The 22,504-nt window shown below is 36.8% G+C and overlaps 2 protein-coding genes and 1 long non-coding RNA gene across 4 annotated transcripts; 1 reads left to right on the plus strand and 2 right to left on the minus strand.

The window, feature by feature from the left end:
- Positions 1–1,771: 1,771 nt before the first annotated feature.
- Positions 1,772–4,692, minus strand: LOC103451662 (calcium-dependent mitochondrial ATP-magnesium/phosphate carrier protein 2-like). 2 transcript variants are annotated; one of them, XM_008391076.4, is made up of 4 exons: positions 3,708–4,692; positions 2,582–3,370; positions 2,375–2,465; positions 1,772–2,225 (listed from the first exon to the last, which is right to left on the minus strand). In XM_008391076.4, exons 1-4 carry the CDS (start codon positions 4,177–4,179, stop codon positions 2,036–2,038), a joined length of 1,542 nt encoding a protein of 513 aa, XP_008389298.3. In that variant the 5' UTR covers positions 4,180–4,692; the 3' UTR covers positions 1,772–2,035. The 2 variants fall into 2 exon arrangements, with proteins under 2 accessions (XP_008389298.3, XP_008389299.3); XM_008391077.4 differs by having other exon boundaries at positions 2,582–3,384; positions 3,708–4,675.
- A 1,655-nt stretch (positions 4,693–6,347) lies between these two features.
- LOC103452281 (uncharacterized) lies at positions 6,348–12,196 on the minus strand. Its single transcript, XM_070812388.1, has 4 exons — positions 12,191–12,196; positions 11,833–11,970; positions 10,542–10,694; positions 6,348–6,608 (listed from the first exon to the last, which is right to left on the minus strand). Exons 1-4 carry the CDS (start codon positions 12,194–12,196, stop codon positions 6,351–6,353), a joined length of 555 nt encoding a protein of 184 aa, XP_070668489.1. The 3' UTR covers positions 6,348–6,350.
- Positions 6,845–8,738, plus strand: LOC103423753 (uncharacterized). Its single transcript, XR_527661.4, has 3 exons — positions 6,845–7,226; positions 7,448–7,528; positions 8,383–8,738. It is a non-coding gene; the product is annotated as an uncharacterized lncRNA (long non-coding RNA).
- Positions 12,197–22,504: the final 10,308 nt, after the last annotated feature.

A 22,504-nucleotide genomic window follows, 5' to 3' on the forward strand; every position in this document is an offset into this window, starting at 1 on the left:
CACTTTCATTGTAAACCATCTAAGAAGCGCCCCCCCCCCCCCCTCCCCTCTTCTCTCTCTCTGGCTAAAGCACACACAAAAATGTGGAGGAAGAAGAGGAAGAAGATGATGAAGAACGTGAGTAGAACTTCTTCTACATGCTTGGTCAATCCCACCCTCTTCCTCACTTGATGGGATGTGAAGGGACAGAAGGCAAGTCAAAAAGGCAAAGGGGAGGCAAAGCCTTTCTTCCGGTTTGTTATCGGCTAGCGATTTTAGTACTCATTTTGGAGCCTCTTGCGCCCCTCTCGTCAATAAGGAGATAAATAATAACATATTTTCGGTTTGGAGTGCAAATGGCTAAAAGAAGAGTGTCAAAATCTATATGTTTTTTTTTTCCTCACATGTCGAACTCTTTATGTAATAGGATCTTTATGTAATAGTAGAGTAAACAAGCATGCCAAGTTATTTTGAATGGTGTATGTTCAAAATGTTTGGCAGCTTCTTCCCTTCAGTTGTGGTCTTTGTTATTTACATGGCTGAGATTCTTGCCAATAGCTACCAAAAAAAAGCAATTCTATGCCTGTTTTGAGGGTCTATGTGGATCTGTTTGTTCTTCCCACTTAATTTCTAATAACTTTTCAACGTTGCAGTATTGTAGTTAAAAATATCAATTTGGAAAGAATTACTACACTTTAAGCTTGTGCTAAGGATTAAATAAAAATGAAAACTAACGAAAAAGCTTCAAAAACTTTAGTTTAAATAAAAATGGCAAAATAAAGGTGAAGTGAAGAGTACCTGGAGTGACTTTTCAAGGTAAAAATGTTATTTTCGTTAAAAGTCAACAGTACTGGGAGTGTTTCATTGAGATTCCCAAAAAACTCATATTTGCATTTTGTTCTTTATCTTTGAATCAGTTCAATGGTAGAGAAACTTCTCTGCATTTGAGATGTCATGTACTCAGTGTCCCAAATATTCAATCATACAAACAACGGATGTAAGATTCTTAATATATTAAGTAATAAATATGACATGACAACACATGAATGGCCTGAAATACCACCTTGGTGGCATCTCAGGTGCATAAGAGCTTTTGGCTTTCCTATGTGTTGATTTTGCACATAATCTTACAACCACCTAACGCTAATTATGTGCTGCTGCTGCTGGTAATTACAAATTAGCAATGCCAGTTTGCACTTATAGACATGCTTAAGTTTGTACGACTCCCTGGGCGCAATAAACGACCAGTTGGAACTGGAAATGCAAGCAACTACCTAAGGCTCATTCCAACTCTTGGGTTAGAACCTAAAATTTAGGTTTTAAACATCCCCCAACTTTCTCCAACTCCAACCCTTGGCAAAAAATCAGTTTTGAGTTCAAATTGATTTTTGGGGCAAATTAGGATAATCTACATGATATGCATTTTTTTAAAAAAAAAAAAATTTAGCCTAAATTCATTCTTTAATAATTTCGGGCAAAAAATTTAATCCAGAAAGGTTGGAGAAGAAAAAAACGCTTTTGAATTAAAAATTTTATATTTTTACCAAAGCGTTAAAGATGGTCTAAATAACATACAAGGCCAAAGCAAGCAACCAAGAAATTCAGTTACACACTACAGCATATCCATCTCAGGATATGATATCAACAAGAGAACAAGATGAAGTTACGAAACGAGCGGGACAATACTCATTGTAATTTTGACCACATACGGATTTAGTTGAGAGAACAGCATCAAGTCCCGCCCAAATCTTGCTGTAAAAGAGAGAGATAAGTCTTAAGAAACACAGAAAAAGGAGCAAGATAATACCTTTCACGTTTGCCATCAAATTCCGAATGGCCTGTAACCTTGTTTCTCAATAGCAAGTTATGATAAATCCGGGAAAAAAAGCTTTCCGACTACAAAATTGAAAATCCTGTGCCCCGTATCCTGAAGGGGGACACCATCTGTCATATAACAATCGTATCCTCTACTTAACTAGTAATCTCATTTTCTTTCTCGTCACCGTCAGCTCCGTTACAATTTCTAACTACAAAGATCAATGTAGTTACCAACTCGCTACAGATCTAGTTTCTTTTTCATGGCTTCGTATACCATATATGTAATGCTTGCAGCTGGAACAACTTTGAGAAGATTTGGAAACAATCCCTTGTAGAAACCTCTATAGCCTTCGTGCTGAAGGGTTCTCCAGAATACATCAGACATTCCTTTATATGCAGTAGCTGTATTAGAACGTTGAGCTTGCAATCTGGAAAGAAATAATATATTAAAACCGAAAGCAAATTCACTAGGTATAGAAAACCTAACATGAAGTGAAGAAAATCAAGTAGTTTGGATGTGCCCTCTTCACTAAAAATAAATAACCAGTAGTGGAAGACTTCAGCCATGAAATTGTACCTGGTTCGGATAACCTGCAATGGATAAACACATGTTGCTCCTAGAGCTCCCGATATTGTCCCACATCCCAGCTGAATGAGAGGACCAGGTTCTGGAAAAAAGTAAGATTTAAAAGGCAATTCACCAAACGGTACAAAAAATGTTATCGAGATGAAAAAGATAAAAAAAAGGAGAAAAAAAAAAAACAGAAAACCAGAGAAACTGTACCGCTATTATCGTGAAGAAAATATGTCTTTGACATATCTTTTAAGGTCTCATAGGCAGTGAGGTCTATACCAGCATAGGGGACAATCCCAAGAAGAGATGGAAGCAGACCTTTATAGAAGGCCCGAGGTCCCTCATGAATCCATATTTCCCTAGTTAATGTCCCCAACCGAGGACTCTTTCCAGCTTCTGAAGTACAAGTTTGTAACCGAGTTTTCACAAGATCCAACGGATAGATAGAAGTTTGTGCCACTGCACCTGCCATACCACCGGCCAAAAGTCTACCAGCAGTACCAATATCTCCCTCGTCGGCCCCCATATTATCTCCAATGACCTTCTTTAACATTTCATAAGTATAGAACTTGATGGCACTTTCAGGTGCTACCTTCACAACATTTATTCCATTACCTCTGAAAAACCCCAGGATACCGTCTTCCTTCAATATCTTCTTTATAGCTGGCACCACAGAAGCACGTGATGTCTGAACTTGCAAAACCACTTTCAAGCGATCAAGAGGAGCAGTGGCAGTACGAGAAGCGGCTCCAGCTATAGCACCTGCAATAAAGTATCTGCTCCTATGAACATGCTTACCAATTCCTTCTGGAATAACAGCCTGCTCACCAATATCCACAAGGCACACCCTTTCCCAATGATGATATATGTTCTCAATCGTTGCTTCATGTGGATACAGTAGAAGAAAATCCCTCCATTCTTCAAACGTTATAATACCATTGTTATCCTTATCAACATGCTCTACAAACCGGGCAAGTTCCTCATCATCCATTTCAATCCCTACAAGTTAAAAACTGCCAGGACTTATAAGGTGAAAAATAAAAAATCCTCCCACTTAAATCTACAGAAATGGAAACCCTACCACTTTCGTTCCCTTCTAAACAGTTTCAGAAATTATATTACAGTTCTAACTATGCATTCTCAATGTAGAACTAGAACACAAAGGTAAAAATGCTCCCTAGTGAAAAACCATACTACAGTCAGAGCAATACTATAAACAATGCCTCAAAGAATGATACCAATGCTCTACAATCTACCGAAGGAAGTATAAACTAGCATGTAAAAGTTAACGAATTTTCGCAATTTCAAAACAAAAGAAAGTAAAGTTGGGGCATACCAGCCTTGACAAGGGCATCCCATAGCTCCTCAGGCAGAATGCAGCCATTGTGCTCAACATCAATGGCCTGAAAAATGCGGTAGAGCTCGAGCTCCTTGTCATCCATGTACCGCCGGAACTCGGGATAATCGACCCTTCCATCTCTGTTGGCATCACAGACCTTCAGAAGATCCTTGGCGTACTTGTACTCCGGAGGAATCTGAAGGGCCGACAGTCCGGCCTCGATCTGAGAATAATCCAAATACCCAAGATTTTCAGCATCGAAGAAATTGAAAAGGCTTCGAATTCGGACTTCCCTGTCCTCCTTGGTCTCCCGTAACGCTAGAAGAACGTGATCCATCGAAATGGGTCCAGTTTTCTTGACCGGATTGCAACATCCGTCGGCTCTGGCGGTGGCGGAGGCGGTGGACTTGTTCACATCTACTTTGGAGAAGCTGACATGCTCTGCCGCGGCCGGCTTTGCCCCTGACATAAAAACCCAATTCTTATGTCCCCTTCTTCTTCTTCAATGTTCTTCGAGTTTCTTCAATGGCGGATCAAATCGATCACAACCCACAATTAAAGGTATTAGATTTGCGAATTTTGGGCAAATGGTTGGTGGATTTTTGGGTGTTCGATCATAAATTCATGATAAATTCTTCAGCCATCGCCATTCAGCAAAGATAAAAACAGGACAAAGGAAATGAGGGTTGGGGGAGATGGGAACTCAACTTCTTCTTCAATCTTAGAAATTGGGTGGATTGGATTTAATGGTAGTTAAGGAGCGGACCGGTAACGCAGATTATAACAGCCGAGTGGGCATATATATACATACATACATATATATATATTATCTGAAGTATATAAATACGACGGAGGAGGTGAAGATCGTCTGATATGAGCCTGACGGTGAAGGAGAAGGATCGCTCTGGAATGGAAGTGGATATTCTTCCTCGTGTTTGGTCGCCTTTCACTCCTCCACTTTCTTTTTTTGCGTTTTTGACGAAGAAATGTAAGATTACTAAGAAATTTTAAAATAACGAAAATTGAAATGAACATATTTTATTTTATAAAATTTATGAATTTTATTGTTTAGTTAACTTAAAAGAATAATGGAATTGAAAATGAAATTTATTAATTTTACACTATATTTGGATGAAAAAAATAAACTTGGAATTTGGATTAAAGACAGAATTTGTAAATTGACATGCACTAATTCCCTTGTTTGGATTCAAAAATATAGAAATTTAGAATTTCTGCATGGAAAAAAAACTTAGAATTTGGGACCTTCAATTCCCAAGTTTAAATTCCATATAAATATGTGTCATTTTCTAATTTCTATGATTGAGAGTTTAAAAACAACAAATTCCGTATTCAATTCCATTGTTCTTTTAGGTTACCCAAACAAGAAAATTCACAAATTCTATATAATAAAATTTCATCGTTTAAATTTCCTTCATTTTAAAATTCCTTAGTAATCTTAAATTTCTTCATCTAAACATAGTGTTAAACTCCCAATCATAGAAATTGGGAAATGACACCTATTTACATGGAATTTAAACTTGGAAATTGGAGACCCCAAATTCCAAGTTTTTTTTCCACGCGGAAATTCTAAATTTCTATGTTATAAATCCAAACAAGAGAATTGGTGCATGCCAATTTATAAATTCTGACTTTTACCCAAATTCCAAGTTTATTTCCCTCAGCCATGTTATTTTACTTTTTATTTTTCGTTTTATAAAATTTAATGAGATGTTGATGATAAATTTGGGTTCAATCAACCCTAAACTAACTCGACTTTTAATTTGATCACGCAGGTAAAAATGTAAAAAATCATGCAAATTAAAAAACCAATTCCAACACGACTATTTTCTTAGTTACATTAGGTTGAGACATGATTCATCGACTTGAATTTTAATACATTTAGATAAATATATACGCATCCAAATCAATTTTGGAGCAAACAAAAACAACGTACCCACATCTTACATTCATACTTCACTCTATTACAGTATTTCAGAATATCACATTGCGGTAAATGAACAAACAAATGTTGTATATGAGATTCCAACTCATTTTTCATAAAGTAGAAATTGAGTGCCGTTAAACCAAATAGCCACGTACACGAGCAAAATTGTTAAAAGGAAATTCTCTTGGCAAAAATAGGGAGTCTTGATTTGATGACATGCTTCTAAACCCATATACTCTAGATTTTGCAAACTACTCCTAGCATCCATCATACCACGGTGCACACACAAAAGGTAGGAGTGCTTTTTATATGGAACATAATGAATTGAGCTTCAAAAGTTCACCACATTTAACAAAACACTTGAAGAAAAAGCTCAAATAATTGTTCAACCAAAGGGTACATTGGCTTTGTTATATCTACATATCACTGCACTGACACTGAGTGAGAAGTAGAATCAAGACACTTCACATAATTCATACGTAAAAGTTCACACCAAAACCAATCTATAGCCATCGCCAACCTCTTCCTCATTGGCATTGATGAAGGACGCGGGAACCTTTAGCTTATACGACTCAGAAATCTGCAGGAACAAAACCACGTCAGTACTCGGTTGATTAAAGAAGTTGATTTTTGGTGAAAAACAACCCGGACGCGTTATTTAGATTCATCAACCTTAATGTTCATTGGTATATTGCTCAAAGTGTAGTGTCCAAGCTAAGCGCAGCGGACTTTGGAAGATAGTCTGCAACCAAAATGTAGAAGAGATCCATAACTCCTGTGTGTGTCTGGGCGCTACTGTAATTAGATACTAGAGTCAGAGTCTCCCCATCGTTTATTTTGACTGAGCCGGGTTGAGGATAACAAGTCGACATTGCTACAATATAACCAGCCTCATGTCCAGCTTCCTTCCCTTTTCCATAAATTGGTATTGACGAACACAGAACCCGTCCATCCTACAATAATCACAAACAAGCACATTACTTAGATATCACAATGCAGTGATTAAAGCAAAATCCTACATACAATATGGTCACGGACTTGGAAATGCAAGGTGCAAATGTTGGAATTTAAGATTATTTTATTGTTTGAATTTGGGTTTAGCCCAATAGTATTAGGGTTTCGTTTTCTTGCTTATTAGGGTTAAGTTAGTTCTCTATATATATGATACTTTGTAGCTCGTAGAATGAACAAGTCATTCACAATGTAGCCTCTTAGGGTTATGTAGCCGTTCCGACATTCTAGTTTGTTTAATAATATTCTTATTATTTTATAATCTTGTTTGTTGCGTACTCTGATATTCAACTTGGTATCAAAGCAGGTACAATCCTTCGGGATTTAATCTGCTCTTGTTTAATATCATTTTGTTGTCTTGTCTAGTTTAGGATAAAAAGGGGGATGGGTTCTAGAAACCCCCCATTTAGCTCCTTTTCCCTTCCAGCCGAAAGAAAGGAAAGGGGTTTATCCCTTTTAGCTCTTAACTTGCCAAAAAGAAAATCTAAGGAAGAGGAGTTTAGTTTCTTTGCTTGTGAAGATTAGAACAATTGAGGATCTTTCCTTTGTCTCCATTTAAGGTATCTATTTCTCTTACCTTTGAGATCTATTTTATTTATTTTTGTTTGTTAACCCATGAATTAGTTTGGGTGGGAGTAGGAAACATGAAGGTATCATAGTTCATGTTATAGTTTTAGAGTTGAGCACCAAGTGTTTGATTAAAGTCCCCAATTAACCTTGAATTAGGGTATGTTGTTAGATATTTGTATAAGTGGTGTGTGATGATTTTTCTTGCTTATAGATAAGGAAGAGAAGGATAAGGGGACTATGGCACAAGTCGACGAACTCCTTGGAAGTTGAATGTCAAGAAATTTAGTTTGAGGTAGGGGAGCTTTAACTATAAAAGTATTTTGATTTTTCATTTTTACTTGATCAAGGATTGTTGGCATTTGAGCACTATTTCAAGCTTATTTGAAATGTTTTTCCATTTTCGATTATGTGGAAGAAGTGGAACAAATATTACTCTTTAGATTGATTTGAATAATTCGAATTTCGTTGCTATAACTTTGGGGAGTTTAAAGTGATTGCCATGATTTTTTTTAAAATTGTGTTTTGACGTGCATGCCTCTCATTTTACTCAATATCAATTTCTGAAGCATCTTGATACGAATGTTCAAATTGTAAAAGTAGATGAAAAGTGGTGTAATACCTGTGCAGTTGAGAATGTTGAGAAATGTATGAATGGGCAAAATGACCCGTGAAGTTGTTTGATTATGGGCACAATGACCCAAGGTTCCCCGAGGAAAGCTCCATGTGTGGGGGCTGTGAGAATGAGTTACGAAAGTGATAAATACATGTGATATGTATATTGGCTAGGTATATTATGGTTCTTTCCAATCTGCTTATCACTTGTTGGGATAAAAGAAGATCTTTGTGATTTGGTGTGCTAGTGATTCTTTAAATGATAATGGCTTTGTTATCCTTATGACAAAAGAAGTGATTTTGAACTTGTGTGTTGTACCATTGTTATCAAGCTACGAATGCTCCAAAACCTTTGATTTTTTTGTCAGAAATTTTTGAGCATATTTCAAATTGTTGGATTACGTAGTAGTGAAAATAAACGGTTTTGAATAACTCTTATTACTTTCGGCATGCACTAGAGATTTTAAATGACTACAGACTTACCCCTACTGAGCATTTTATGCTCACCTCGTTTTTCTAAACATGTACTTTCAGGTGTGTAGAGTCAACTAGCTGATTTTCAAGTGGCAGCTCTAGTGTGGGCTAATTGAAGGGAGTCCGGGCGTCCACGTCTTTTGGGTGAGCTACCAAAGTGTTGTATAGTTGGTCTCTGTCTGTAATCGATCCTTTTGTTGTGTAGTAGCCTAAGTTGTAGACCTCAGTGGGTTAAAGTCACTACTTACCTGGGCCATGAGAACCATGTATATATAACTACTCGTCTTTTGACTTGTATAGTTTTGCTCATGTACATTTTCCTCAAATGGCCTGAAAATGTTTTCTTGTTAGAAGCCCTAAAGGTCTTTTGTGAACTTATTTTAATTTGTAAGGTTTTATGAATGGCTCTTGAAGAATCACTATGAACTTGGTTATGTTTAAAACTGTGGGTGTGTATCTATTACCTAAGTGGTATGTTGCAAAATTCAGATTTTTGTTCTTTGGAATATAGATAGTTTTATTTGCAAAGTAATTTGGTGCTGCTGAAATTGTTTTTACAAGAAAACAGTAGCATGCCTGTTTTAGTTTAAAAATTTTCCTATACTTCCCGAACTCGAAAATCAATGAAATTTTGACACAACTTAGTTTCATGGCTCTAGTTTGGATCTGGAAATTTTCACTCATTTTGGTTGAACAAGCTATTTTCGGTGAATTTTACGGTTCAGGTCGCTTTTGTAGTTGTATTACCATGAGTCTTTAACTCTATTCTTTAAATTGACTTTTGTAGTTTAACTTTAAGGGAATTGGGAAATTTAAATTTTCGTTGACATAATCTTAAGATGAGATTTGTTTTGCATCCTTAAACAACCACTTTGTTCTATTTATTTTACCTAATCTCACACCTCAAGTTTTAGGGTGTGACATTAGGTTCGTGAAAACTGTTTTTTTTTTTTTTTTTTTTTTTCTTCTTCTTCTTCTTCTGGTTTGGTTTTGGGATCTTGTTTCTGCCTTGAATGGTTTAGACTGTTTATTTGTGGGTAGTTTAAAAAAAAAGAAAAAAAAACAGATGAAAGCAAAATTAGAGTCCCGCCGCCGCATGCTGCATGGAGACCCATCCGTCTCATCGCCTGTGTGGAATCTACATCAGGACCATAAGTCGCACCACCAGCCACGCCACACCGCCTTGCTGCCTAAAACTCGGACATGTACGATCCAATTATTGTTCACATCTGACGCTGCAAATCAGCCCTGAACCTGTAAACCCGTCCGCCCACCACCGCATTGCTCGTTCTCATTCTCACCCAGACCCACGAACCCCATCTGCACGCTGCCGTTGCAACCAGAAACCCAGACATCTGTCGTTCGAATCCACCTCGCCGCCAAGCCACCCAGTCACGCCTCCATCATTGCCTGAAATCCTGCAACTGTTCTTTGCTTCTCGCTTGAAAAGCTGCAACCGCACCACGGAGTCTGGGTTCAGAATGTTGGTCTACACATGTTTTGAGCCCATTTTTCTACCGGAACTAAAGAAAGAAGAAGGAAAAGAAAGAAAACAGGAAAATAGGAAAAAAAGAAAAAAAAGGTATGGAGCGGAGTCCACAATCTGTTGGGCCTTGTTGATTGAGGCCTGGATTATTCGTTTGCTCACTTGATTGATTGCCCGCTTGTCTTGTCTTGTCTTGTCTGCCTAATGGAGCTTGCCTTGTTGTGTCCGCCTAAAGGAGCTTGTGTCCGCCTAACGGAGCTTGTTTTGTCTTGTCCGCCTAACGGAGCTTGCATCCGCATCTGCTTATTGGCAAACTCGTGACGTGTACCGCCATGAGTTTGACGGGGGTGTTGGAATTTAGGATTATTTTATTGTTTGAATTTGGGCTTAGCCCATTAGTATTTGAGTTTCGTTTTCTTGCTTATTATGGTTAGGTTAGTTCTCTATATATATGATGTTTCGTAGCTCGTAGAATGAACAAGTCATTCACAATGTAGCCTCTTATGATTTTGTAGCCGTTTCGGCATTCTAGTTTGTTTAATAATATTCTTATTATTTTATAGTTTTGTTCGTTACGCACTCTGATATTCAACTGCAAATTGTTACAGTCTAGTTGCAGATAATTTTAAGGCTAGCAGGAATTATCAAGGGTTTTTGAGTTCTACCATATGTCGAAAGAGATTATTTTAAGGCTAGCAGAAACCAAATTGATAAGAGTAGAAGAAGAAATCACCTCTCCATATAGAGTTGAATTGATTCCCCCTATGTGTTGATGAGCTACACCATAGACGACATAACCACCAGTCGGCATAGTAGCCATTGATGATTGGCTGTCAATGCACGCATCACTATTCGCACTGCAAGACTCTTCGACATCATATTCAACCTGCATAATAGAAAGATATAGCCTCAATCATAAAAAAAAAAAAGGAACTAAGTTCATACAAAACGGCAAACACCGGAATATTGATGCGTTATCATAACTTGAGTGAATACTACTACTACAGCATATCATACTGATGAGGTGAACAAAGGACTTCTTTTCTTGCTGAAGGCAAGCAATATCTCTTTTCAACTTGAATACTCTAGTGTCGTTATTCTAGTTTCCGTACATATCATTCATAGATTTCCATAAATCTTGTGAGGATTCATAGTAACTGAATATCTCAGCAACATGTTTCTCCATAGTGTTGAGCAATAAGGACATGACAAGTTGATCCTTGCATAGCCATGCTTCATAGGCCTAAGAATAAGGATTTGGAGTTTCAACACTTCCATTGATGAACCCTAACTTTCCCCTTCCTCATAGAGCGAGTGAAACTGCTCTAGACCAAGGAAGGTAGTTGAACTCATTCAACAGCATCGAGTATAGACATTGGTTGGTATTGACTTCAGCATTTAAAAAATTCGAGGGAGCTACCTGAGAGCTTTCTCCCTCAAGATTGACTGAGCTTTCCTCAGCCATTACAGAAGCTTAAAAGAACAACAGCGGAAACAACACGGGCAGAGACATGTCAAGGATGACACCGCTCTGATACCATGTGAATTTTTTGGTTTTAAAGTATTTCTATTTCATGAATAATTCTGAATGTACAAGGCAGTATATACAGGCAAGAGAAACAAATGGTTACAAGCAACCATCTTTACATGAAACCCTAGAGATCGGGTAAACCTAGGACACAAGCTTTTCCATAATTTAAGGTGATTTACATCAAATCCAAGACTAAGAAGTAATTAGCAAGTTAAGGGCTTTGAATCAAGGAGCTGGAAAACTGAAATGCAAGCGGTTGACTTGTGCATCCATGATTACTTGGAGACTTGTGATGTGAAAAGACATGCTAGGGTTGCTAGGGTTAGTGACTGGTTCCAACAGTTTCTCACGAAGTAAAAATCCGACCTTTGAAACTCCTCAAAACTAATCTCCTCCGGCTCGACAAAACCTATCCGGCCATAATATCTCCGGCAACCCAATGATGGAGATAAGATTCGTGAAGGGGAATCAGATTCCCTTCCTTATCAATTACTTCACGATTGAAGCTCTTGATTGAAATATGACCTCTCGGGAAGTCGATATTGTAGTAATACTTGTCTGCAACTGATCCTGGTCCCAACACAAACTTAAGGGAGACAAAAACACTAGTTCTTGTCTTAGTTTTGACAATCTATAGAGCATGCAAGCATGGTGTACTTAATGCAAATACTACTATAGCCAACAAAAACACGCAGCCATGGAAACAATTTGACATTTTTTCAGCCAAAATTAAGATAATCTCTGGTTAAACAATCAGAACACTCACACTCACACACAATCTCAAGACTCAAATTTTATGCTCCAAATCATAACAAAGCGATGTTATTGGTATTCCAAAAACATCACCATACACGCATCTCTTATAAAAACATAGGGGAAAAGCTGCACTTCGAGAAGTTAAAAAGATAATGTTTTTTGAGTGCCAATATTCTGTAACAGCTCCTCAGTTTCTTTTATATTGTTTTGCAATAATTATAGTACGGATATTCACATGTGCAACGATTTTCATACTCTAAATTTTCATTCTTCTAGATGTTTCCATCATTACTCGCAAAAGGAAGGGCTGCATGGGAAAAAAAAGGAAGTGCATAAGGTAAATGATTTTGCACACTTTTTCTTTCTCTCTTGATTTTTTTATTTGATCAATCAAATGCTAAAAATGAATAAAAGTGAGTGCGAAAATAATTTTTTTATCAAATTTGCACATTTCTGAACAAATTATGTACTTTCCATGCGAACTTTCATATGGGTTAATATATAAATGAATAAATATAAATAGGGGTGGACACGGTCCGGTTCCACCCTCAAAATGAAACCGAAACCAGAAAATTTCAACGGTTCGATTTGGTGTGATTCTGCTTAAATTTATTACTAAAACCATATAGTTTGGTTCATGAACCAAAATTATATATATGTTTTTTCTAATTTTCTACTTCTAATACCAAACACATATTTCAACCACAAATTCAAGTAAATTTGATTTTCCACTACTAGATCTACAAGATTTGTGACTGGAGGATAGAAAGTGTGCATATAAATATAAATCAAAAGATAGAAAGACTCATCTCAAAACCAAAGTGTAGATCTTAAACTAAAATTAAAATGTACTTAATGCATAATATACTGGAAAAGAATGGAGAAAAATAATGTAGGGGTAGAAAAGTGATAAAACAACAAAGGAGGGGAGAGAAGTGAAGAAAAATATTGGGCTTATGCACATGGTCTTCTTGGAAAAATGTCTTATTTGTTGTAAATAGTGGGTATGTTTGCCCACATGTGTATAATAAAGCCTCATATGCTAAATAGTAATCCTTTTGTAAGTTTCCATTGAAGTGGCTCTATAAATAGAGCACTTCGATTGTTCAAAGTCAGAGAATATCAAGAAGAGAAAAGGAAGAAATATAATATTCTCAATATCCCTCATTTTCTAATATCTGCAATACTTTTGTGGTGGTAGTAAAAAACTAAACAGTGTGATATTTTGTACCACTTCGTCCTCGCTCTTAGCAAAGGTTTTTTCTCTAACTTTTGTCTATTTATAACACATTATCAGCACGACTCTCTAACCATTTCTCATTTTCCCTTCATCGAAAGAAAAAAAAATTGTTTCCTCTAAGGTTTTTACTAGTCTTTTTCTTCCTCTATCTCAATTGCTGGATATACCCTCGTGAAGAACTGTTTGCACCATGTTTAGTTCTAGTTCTCAACCTAACAGTTACTTATATCTTTGATTTCTTGTTTGGTGTAACTCTTGACTACTAACCCAGTGTTTATTTATGCAATCCAAGATGGTGCGGTATCATCGCCTATCTTGGACTGCAGATCTAATTTTACTGCAAATTTTAAGTGGAGTGGTATAATCGCCCACCCTATCCTGCATAATTAAATTTACCTGCTATTTAATTTTATTGCAATTTTAGGTAGTGTGGAATAATCACCCATCCTGCTCTACACATTTAATTTTATCGCAATTTTAGGTGGTGTGGAATAATCACCCACTCTGCTCTGCATATTTAAATTTTATCGCAATTTTAAGTGGTGCGGTATAATCGTCCACTCTGCTCTGCATATTTAAATTTTATCGCAATTTTAGGTGGTGCGGTATAGTCCACCCTGCTCTACATATTTAAATTTTCCTGCTGTTTATAGTGGTGCGGAATAATTGCCCATCCTGTACTTGTTTCGATGAGAATGGTGCGGTACAATCACCATTCTCATTAATCATGAAAATCTCGAGCTTGAAGTTTTGAGTACTTATCATTTTGGCCTGAAGATCAAAATTTGTAAGAACCAGAAGTTTTAACAATATATTCCTCCAGAACACAGATTATTGCAAGTTCTTACACACCTCATTTTTCTTTCAGAAAAGAAAATGGCAAACTTGGCAAAGCTTGATTTTGCTGCTCTGGACATTACTGGGAAGAATTACCTTACATGGGTACTGGATACCAAGATCCATCTGGAAGCAGCGAATCTTGGAGATACCATTAGGGAAGAAAACATCTCATCCTCTCAAGATCGAGCGAAGACCATGTTTTTTATTCGTCGCCATCTTGATGAGGGACTAAATAGCGAGTACCTAACGGTTGAAGATCCGTTAGCCCTCTAGAAGGCCTGGAGAAACAGATACAATCACCAGACAACGATGATTCTTCTAAGAGCTCGCTATGAATGGACTCACCTAAGGATCTAGGATTTCAAGTCAATAGTAGAGTACAATTCTGCGTTGTTCAGAATTACATCTCAGATGAAGCTCTGTGAGGATACTATTACTGAGGAAGATTTGCTGGAAAAGACTTTCAGCACATTTCATGCCTCTAACGTGCTTATACATCAGCAATATAGAGTGCGAGGCTTCACTGAATACAACCAGCTGATATCTGTGCTCTTGGTAGCTAAACAAAACAATGAGCTCCTAATGAAAAATCATCAGTCCCGATTGACCGAATCAGCACCGTTCCCAGAAGTGAATGCTGCTTTCCTTGAAGGGAATACCATATCCTTCCGTGACAATAATTACAAACGAGGATGTGGCCACAAGTGAGGCCGGTGGAACGGGAAAGGTAAGAACCATGGTGTCCAGTTTCATAACTAGGTTCCAAGGCATAATCCAGGTCTGAGCTTTAAAAATGCAAATCGTCAGAAAGAAAAATCTCATATGAACACTCGTAGAAATTCTGAAGGAGTTTGCCATAGGTGTGGTGGCAACAGACATTGGGCGCGTACTTGTCGCACCCCAAAGCATCTGGTGGATATGTATCAAGCCTCCTTCAAGGAGAAGGGTGTCGAGATCAATTTCCTCGACCAGGCTCAACCAATGGAAACACCTGATCCAGTTACCAATTTATTAGGACAGTTGAACACAACCCACCTGGATGCTTCAGACTTTATTATTGAAAGAAGGAATGAAGTTTATGGGTCCGATTGAATCATTTATGTTTAATGTACTCCTGTTATTTGTACTTGTGGTTTAATGCTCGCATTTTCAATTCAATAAAAGTAGTATTCCAGTATGAATAAACTGCTTTTAACTGTAATTTCTTTACTCAGAGAACATGGATAAAAGTTATGGTTATTCTCAAAACAAGAGCAATGGCGGAGACTTTTGTCTTGCAGATAGCGCAACCACGCATTCAATACTTCGAGATCGAAAGTATTTCTCGTATTTGGTACTTGCAAAAGTAAAGGTAACAACAATATTAGGTCAATCAGATGTAATTGAAGGCTCAGGAAAAGCCCAGATTATGTTACCAAATGGAACAATATTGTCCATACATAATGCATTATACGCTATTCGATCCATTCGAAATTTGTTGAGTTTGAAAGACATACGTCTAAATGGATACCACATTGAAACGAAAAGTGTAGAAAATGTGGAATATTAATGCATTACCTCAAATGATACCCAGAAGCGTATATTGGAGAAGTTGCATGGTTTATCGAGTGGATTGTATTATATATACATAAAAACAGTTGAGACATATGCTGTCATGAACCAGAAGTTCATGGATTCAAAGGTTTATATGCTTTGGCATGACCGTCTGGGTCATCCAGGATCTACCATGACGCGTAGAATCATTACCAACTCTAATGGACATCCATTATTGAGCAGACACATTGATGTCTCAAATGATAACCCTTGCAAGGTTTGTTCCCAAGGGAAGTTGGTAATTAGACCATCACAACTAAAGGTTGATAATGAATCCCCATCATTTTTGCAAAGAATTCAAGGGTATATTTGTGGACTTATTCAATCACCTTGTGGACCATTTTGATATTTTATGGTTTTGGTTGATACCCGATGGTCACATGTTTGCCTATTGTCTACTCGAAATGTCGCTTTTGCGAGACTTCTTGCTCAGATAATTAAGTTGAGCACAGTTCCCAGATTATCCTATTAAGTTCATTCGACTTGATAACGCTGGTGAATTTACGTCTCAAACATTTGATGATTACTGCATGGCACTGGGCATTGATGTTGAACATCATGTTCCTCATGTCCATACTTAAAATGGTTTAGTAGAGGCATTTATCAAGCGGCTTCAATTAATAGCCCGCACTTTGCTCATGAAAACAAAATTGCCAGTCTCTGCATGGGGACATGTCATCTTACACGTAGCATCATTGGTTCGACTAAGACCCATAACCAACCACCAATAATCATCAATACAACTCGTGTTTGGACATCAGCCAAATATTTCACATTTACGAGTTTTTGGTTGTGCTGTTTATGTGCCTATTGCACCGCCACAACGAACTAAAATGGGACCTCAGTGCAGATTGGGAATTTATGTGGGTTTTGATTCACCATCTATCATTAGATATTTGGAACCTTTGACTAGTGATATGTTTACAACTCGTTTTTCTAATTGTCATTTTGATGAGACAGTCTTCCCGTCGTTAAGGGGAGAAAAGACCGTTCCAGAAGAACAGCAAGAGCTGACATGGGTTGTTCCCACCTTATCTCATTTTGATCCACGAAGCACTCAATGTGAAAATGAAGTGAAAATGATCGTTTATCTTCAAGGTATTGCTAATCAAATGCCAGATGAATTTAATGATGCTTCGAAAGTGACAAAGTCACATATACCAGCTGCAAACACACCTGCATGAATTGATGTCTCTGTTGGTAAAATAAAGTGGCAACGAGTGATTCATCCAGTGCACGCTTGAAGCGTGGTAGACCCCCAGGTTCAAAAGATTCAACCCCTCGAAAGAGAAAGATGAGGGCACAGTTGAACCAAAATGAAATCATTCAAGAAAAGAAAATGAATGATAAATCCACAATTCATGATTTTGTACTTCCATAAAAAGAAAATGTCCTTGATGAGACACATTTCCCTAAAGAGACAGAAGTACATCAAAGCAAAGAAATATCCATAAATTATGCATGTACTAATGAATTGTGGGATCGAAATGAAATAATCATAGACGACATGTTTGCATTTGCAATAGCCATTGAAATTATATTAAGTGATGATATTGAGCCCCGCTCTATTGATGAATGTAGACAGAGACACGATTGGCCTAAGTGGAAAGATGCAATCCAAGCAGAATTAAATTCCTTGGAAAGACGAAGTGTTTTTGGACCAGTAGTCCAAACCCCACCTGGTGTGAACCCCGTAGGTTACAAATGGGTATTCATAAGGAAACGCAACGAGAAAAATAAGATTGCAAGATATAAAGCACGACTCGTTGCACAAGGTTTTTCACAAAGACCTGGAATTGATTATGAAGAGACATACTCTCCTGTAATGGACACAATTACGTTTCGTTACTTAATAAGTTTGGTGATTTCAGAAAAACTTGACATGCGACTTATGGATGTCATCACCGCGTATCTATATGGAGAATTAGATACTGATATATATATATATATATATATATATATATATATATATATATATATATATGAAAGTCCCAGAAGGACTTAAGTTGCCTGAAGCAACTAACAAACCACGAGGTATGTTCTCAATCAAATTAAGGCGATCACTATATGAGTTGAAACAATTTAGGCGAATGTAGTATAATCGTGATGCGTAAAATAACTAAACACACAAATTAAACCCTCTTTTTATCAATTGTAGTATAGATGTAAGTAGGGTATCGTTCTAGGCCGGGGATTAGGAAGGATTGCTAATCTATTCTAAATTAATTTAAAAATATTAAACAAGACTCAAGGACACAAAACTAGGCTAAAAACTCTAATAACTTGAAACACACTTAGAATGACTCAAAATAATGAAAACAATCAAATTAGACACTAGGAATTGAAATGGACGGAAATTGAATTAAAAGACTAACAACAATGAAAACTAACTAAATAATATAATTTAATAATGGGGGGGGGTTTGGTTTTAACGAGAAGTAAATTAAACTTAAATAAATTACAGAATTGACAAAAGCATGAAATTAAGTTGAAAGGATAGGTGACGGACTAGCTAGAGGGTTCTTCTCCACACATGACACATATGCAACCTAAATTGATTTTCAGTTGTTCTTTCAATAAATTGTAAATCTCAACGCCCCAAATTAACCGTGAATTGCACTAATTAACCCTCAGTTTTTCCACAAGTTATTGGGTTGGATGATTGCATACGACAACCCAAAACATTCCCTACAAGTTCCCTACATGAATTGCATAATAGAGATACAAGCAAGAATCATTAAGTTCTATGAAAAACATAAGCATTGACGAGGCACTCGTTACTATGATTTGCATGAAACTTATGCCAAGAATTTACTTAACGTGATTGTGACTAGCAACCTTCACTACTTGTGAATATAAGTTCATAACGATTAGGTGAAACTTCCTTATATTCTAGCGTCAAATTCATGCATGTAAATTAAGTATGCATTCTTAATCGACATACAAAAATAAGCTATCAATCAAACAGTTAAGCAAATTAAATCACAACTCAGAAATCACAACTTAAGGTTATCAATTCATATTACAAATATATTCATGGCTTTGAATTAACCTCTAGCCAAAATAAATTTAGTTACACATTATTAAAACAGAAATAAAATATAAGTTTGGAAGGATTTAACCGAGAGAGAAGACAGCTTGCTGCTTCTGTCTGTCCGTGCCTTTTCTCCGTTCTTTCAATTTTCTTCTCACGTCTGACTGCTCTCTGCCCTCACTGCTCTCTCCTTTATTGTATTACCGTGCTTTCCTTCTGTCTTTCCTCATCATTTTCTTATATTTTTTTGTTTTGTTTTCTTTTCCTTCCACTCCATTTTGTCTGCCCGTGTTTTCTGCTTTTCTTATTTTATTTCTGCTTTCTTTTCCACTTCTGCCTACTGCACCTATTCTTTTCTTTACTCTTTTCCCCACAGTCCGTTTCTTTATTCCTCCATTAGCTGCGTCGGTGCACTCCATTTCTCATTAGTCTTCTTTCATTTCTTTTATTCTTTCTGTCCCTTGTGCCATCCTCTCTGTACTTCTTTATGCCGTTTCTTTTATTTTCTTTTCAGCTCATTTTCTATGAAAAAAAATGCTAACACAAAATTAATTGTACATTAACACAAGGTAAGGTAAAATGCCACAATTTTAACACAAAAATATCCAAAGACTTTAGAAATGAATGGTATAAATGCATGAAATATATGAGTGATCAAATACCCCCAAACTTACATTTTTGCTAGTCCTCTAGCAAAACAAAGAAAACATGAAAAAGTAATAACATGAAAAATATTAGCTTCCCTCTATGTGACCCTCATAGAATTTCATTCAAGAAAACAAATCATCAAGAACCATAGCTAGCATCAAGGAACTAATCCAAGTTCATCTTCCTTATTCAAATATTAGCAGTAATCTTTGAATCATCCTTGAAGTGTAGTGTGTGAGATAGCCATGCTAATGCAATTAATTTTTTTTTAATTTTTAAAATCACCATATGCAAACTAGCAACCTTCTCACGGGATATACACTCAATCACACATGTGTTTAGTTTTAATGTGTTTCGCTCAAAAAAATCAAATGTGAAATTTCTACCATAAGCTTACATAAAGATCACTTCTCCACAGTCATAATTGCAAAACTTAAATCAAGAGGACTTTTATTGGATGTAATGAGGTTTAGGGATAGGGTTATTGAAACGATAGAATAGGAAAACACAAGTTTCAAGCTACATTACAAGCAATTCTTTTCTTTAGATTTATAAGAACTCAAGCTCTCCAGCAATTCTTCTAGCACCTCCAACCACACCCTTAAACTAAAACTTTAAAAACTTTTTATTTCATTTGTATACAATCTTTCTTTTTTTTTATTTTTTTTTTTTTTTTTGAATCCAAACATGAAATACCCCCACACTTATTCTTTTGCCAAACACCTTCAAAGTACTTCACAAACATTTCTCATAAGACAATCTCACATTGCTCACTAGCTCGCCTTGGAAAGGGTAAGGAAAAATGTTTCAGGTATAAGGGTAGACATATCTGGTGATAAGAAATAAAAGGCTCAACAAATACAGCTCAAATTGGCAATCTAATGATATCATTTTTCTTTGGAAAACATGGTTATTTGGGCCATAGTGGTAAACCTAATGCCTCTATCATTTCCAAGTTCATGCAATCAATGACAAACATTTCGAAAGATCGTTACGCAAGTTCTAGAGATGTATCTCACATAAGTTCATCACACATAAAAAAATAGGAGTGTATGAAAAATGCACACACTTTCAATAGGCTCAAAAACTCACATAGGATGTATATGGTCACTAAATTCACATATGAAGCTTTAAGTCATGCTTTAGTTTCACATCAACAAGGCTATGTGCATTTGGTTTTTCAAAGATGATCAAACATGTACAAAACTAACAAGAGAATTAGGAATTTCACAAAACACATGTTAACTAAGTTCTTGATGATCATGGTTCAAAATTGATCCAATTATATCATTGGGTCGGGAAACTAACAAAAATACAATAAGGAAAACAAGACAATATTTTTGGATTTTTAAATTTTCCGAATTTTTTTTTTAAAATTTAAAAAAAAAGAAAAAAAAAAGAAAACAAAACTAATTAAGAAAACAAAAAGCAACAACACGGAAACAAATGAAACCCGTTCATAGTTGAAGGTACAAAAAATTTCAATTTGGTCATTTTTTATACTCTTTACCCCCAAACTTAAACTGGACATTGTCCCCAATGTCAGAAAACACTATAATGCAAATAAAAATAAAATAAATAAATAATAAGAAACAAAATAAAGCAATTAGACTGAAAACTTCCCTAGTTTGCAGTAAAATCAAGCGATGACCCCCCAAGCTAAAATTCTGCAATCAACTTCAAGGGTGGAAATAACCAAAAGTTCCTGCAAAGAAAAGAAATAATTCAGTTAAGTAACGCAAGAAAATGTAAAAAAAATTGCAAACGAAAAATTGAAAATCACGATAAAAGACAATGAATAGAACTAATAAGTGATCATTGGTCGTGCTTGTTGACTTTCCACAGCTTTCCTCTTGAACTGGGTGACACTTAGCTTTTTACTTGCAAGTGATGATTTGATGATATTGTACGGCGAGGCTTTGCTGTTTGGCGAAGGTGCCCTCCAAATGTTGTTGAAGCTTCTCGAGTTCTTGGATGTAACTCGCACTCCTTTTGCTGAGTTCTTCTCTACTTGTTTCTTTTGCACCGCGGGCTGGCACAAGGTAGCTGTGTTGGTCTGATTCTTTCTTCAATCTTTCCAAGTGCCCACCTCTTGCTTTCTTTCTCCTTGTCCCTAGCTGAGGATGAATTGGCAAATTGTCTCCACATGCTTCGAGGTATCATTTTCACTTCCCTTACTTGTCACCCAAGTAGATGTGGTAGACAAAACGGAAGCATAAGATGATGAAGATGAGTACTCGAGAGCAAGGCTAGGCAAGCAATCAGGAAGGGGTTCCAGGCAGTTGGCTCCAGATCGGAAGATTGATACCAAATGCTGGCTGATTGCTCTCTTTCTCCTTGTCGTAAAACAAAGACAAGGAAAAGGACAGGGAGAAAGCATGATATGAGATACTCTTGCTTTCAACCTTCATGATATGAAATACTTTTGCTTTGGATGGGTTGTTTGCAGAGGTACCCCAAGGAATAAGGAACACTGAGTGACTCGAGAGGGTGTGTTGGAAATGCATTCTCGGAGATGAAGAAGTGCTGAGAGGGTGTGCCTTTGCTGTGGAAGGCGAAGGTAGATACTTATAGGACTTTTCTTCACAACCGAAACTATTCTCTCACTCATTGTCGGCAGCCGGTGGATGGATAAATAGTACAAATTACGCGCTTTCTGACAAAGCTGCCCGTAATTTCCGCAAAGCTGCCAGTTGCATGTGACGAGTGACGACACGTCTGGACAAATTGATCTTTTGAAATCCGGGGTTCGGCTCGTGGTTTCTGAGTAAGCCCAACTTTTAAGAAATGAAACGGCTCTTTTGAGAAAAGAATCCGACTTTTGAGAAAGGAGCCCCGACTCTTTGATTTGCGAGAGGACGCTTCTTCGATTTCTAAGGAGTGCCTCTTTGATTTCTTCTTTTTATAGAGGCGTTATTTTTGTTCCACAACACACTTGAGCTCCCTCCTGTAAACACTCCCTTCTTGCACTTCCAAAATCTTAATCTGTCCGATCTCTTTTTTCTTTACCATTCTGAAAAATGTATGGCCCTTCCGATCGTCGTTTTGACTTGA

This window comes from Malus domestica, chromosome 14, assembly GCF_042453785.1.
Source record: "Malus domestica chromosome 14, GDT2T_hap1".
Classification (NCBI taxonomy): Eukaryota; Viridiplantae; Streptophyta; class Magnoliopsida; order Rosales; family Rosaceae; genus Malus; species Malus domestica.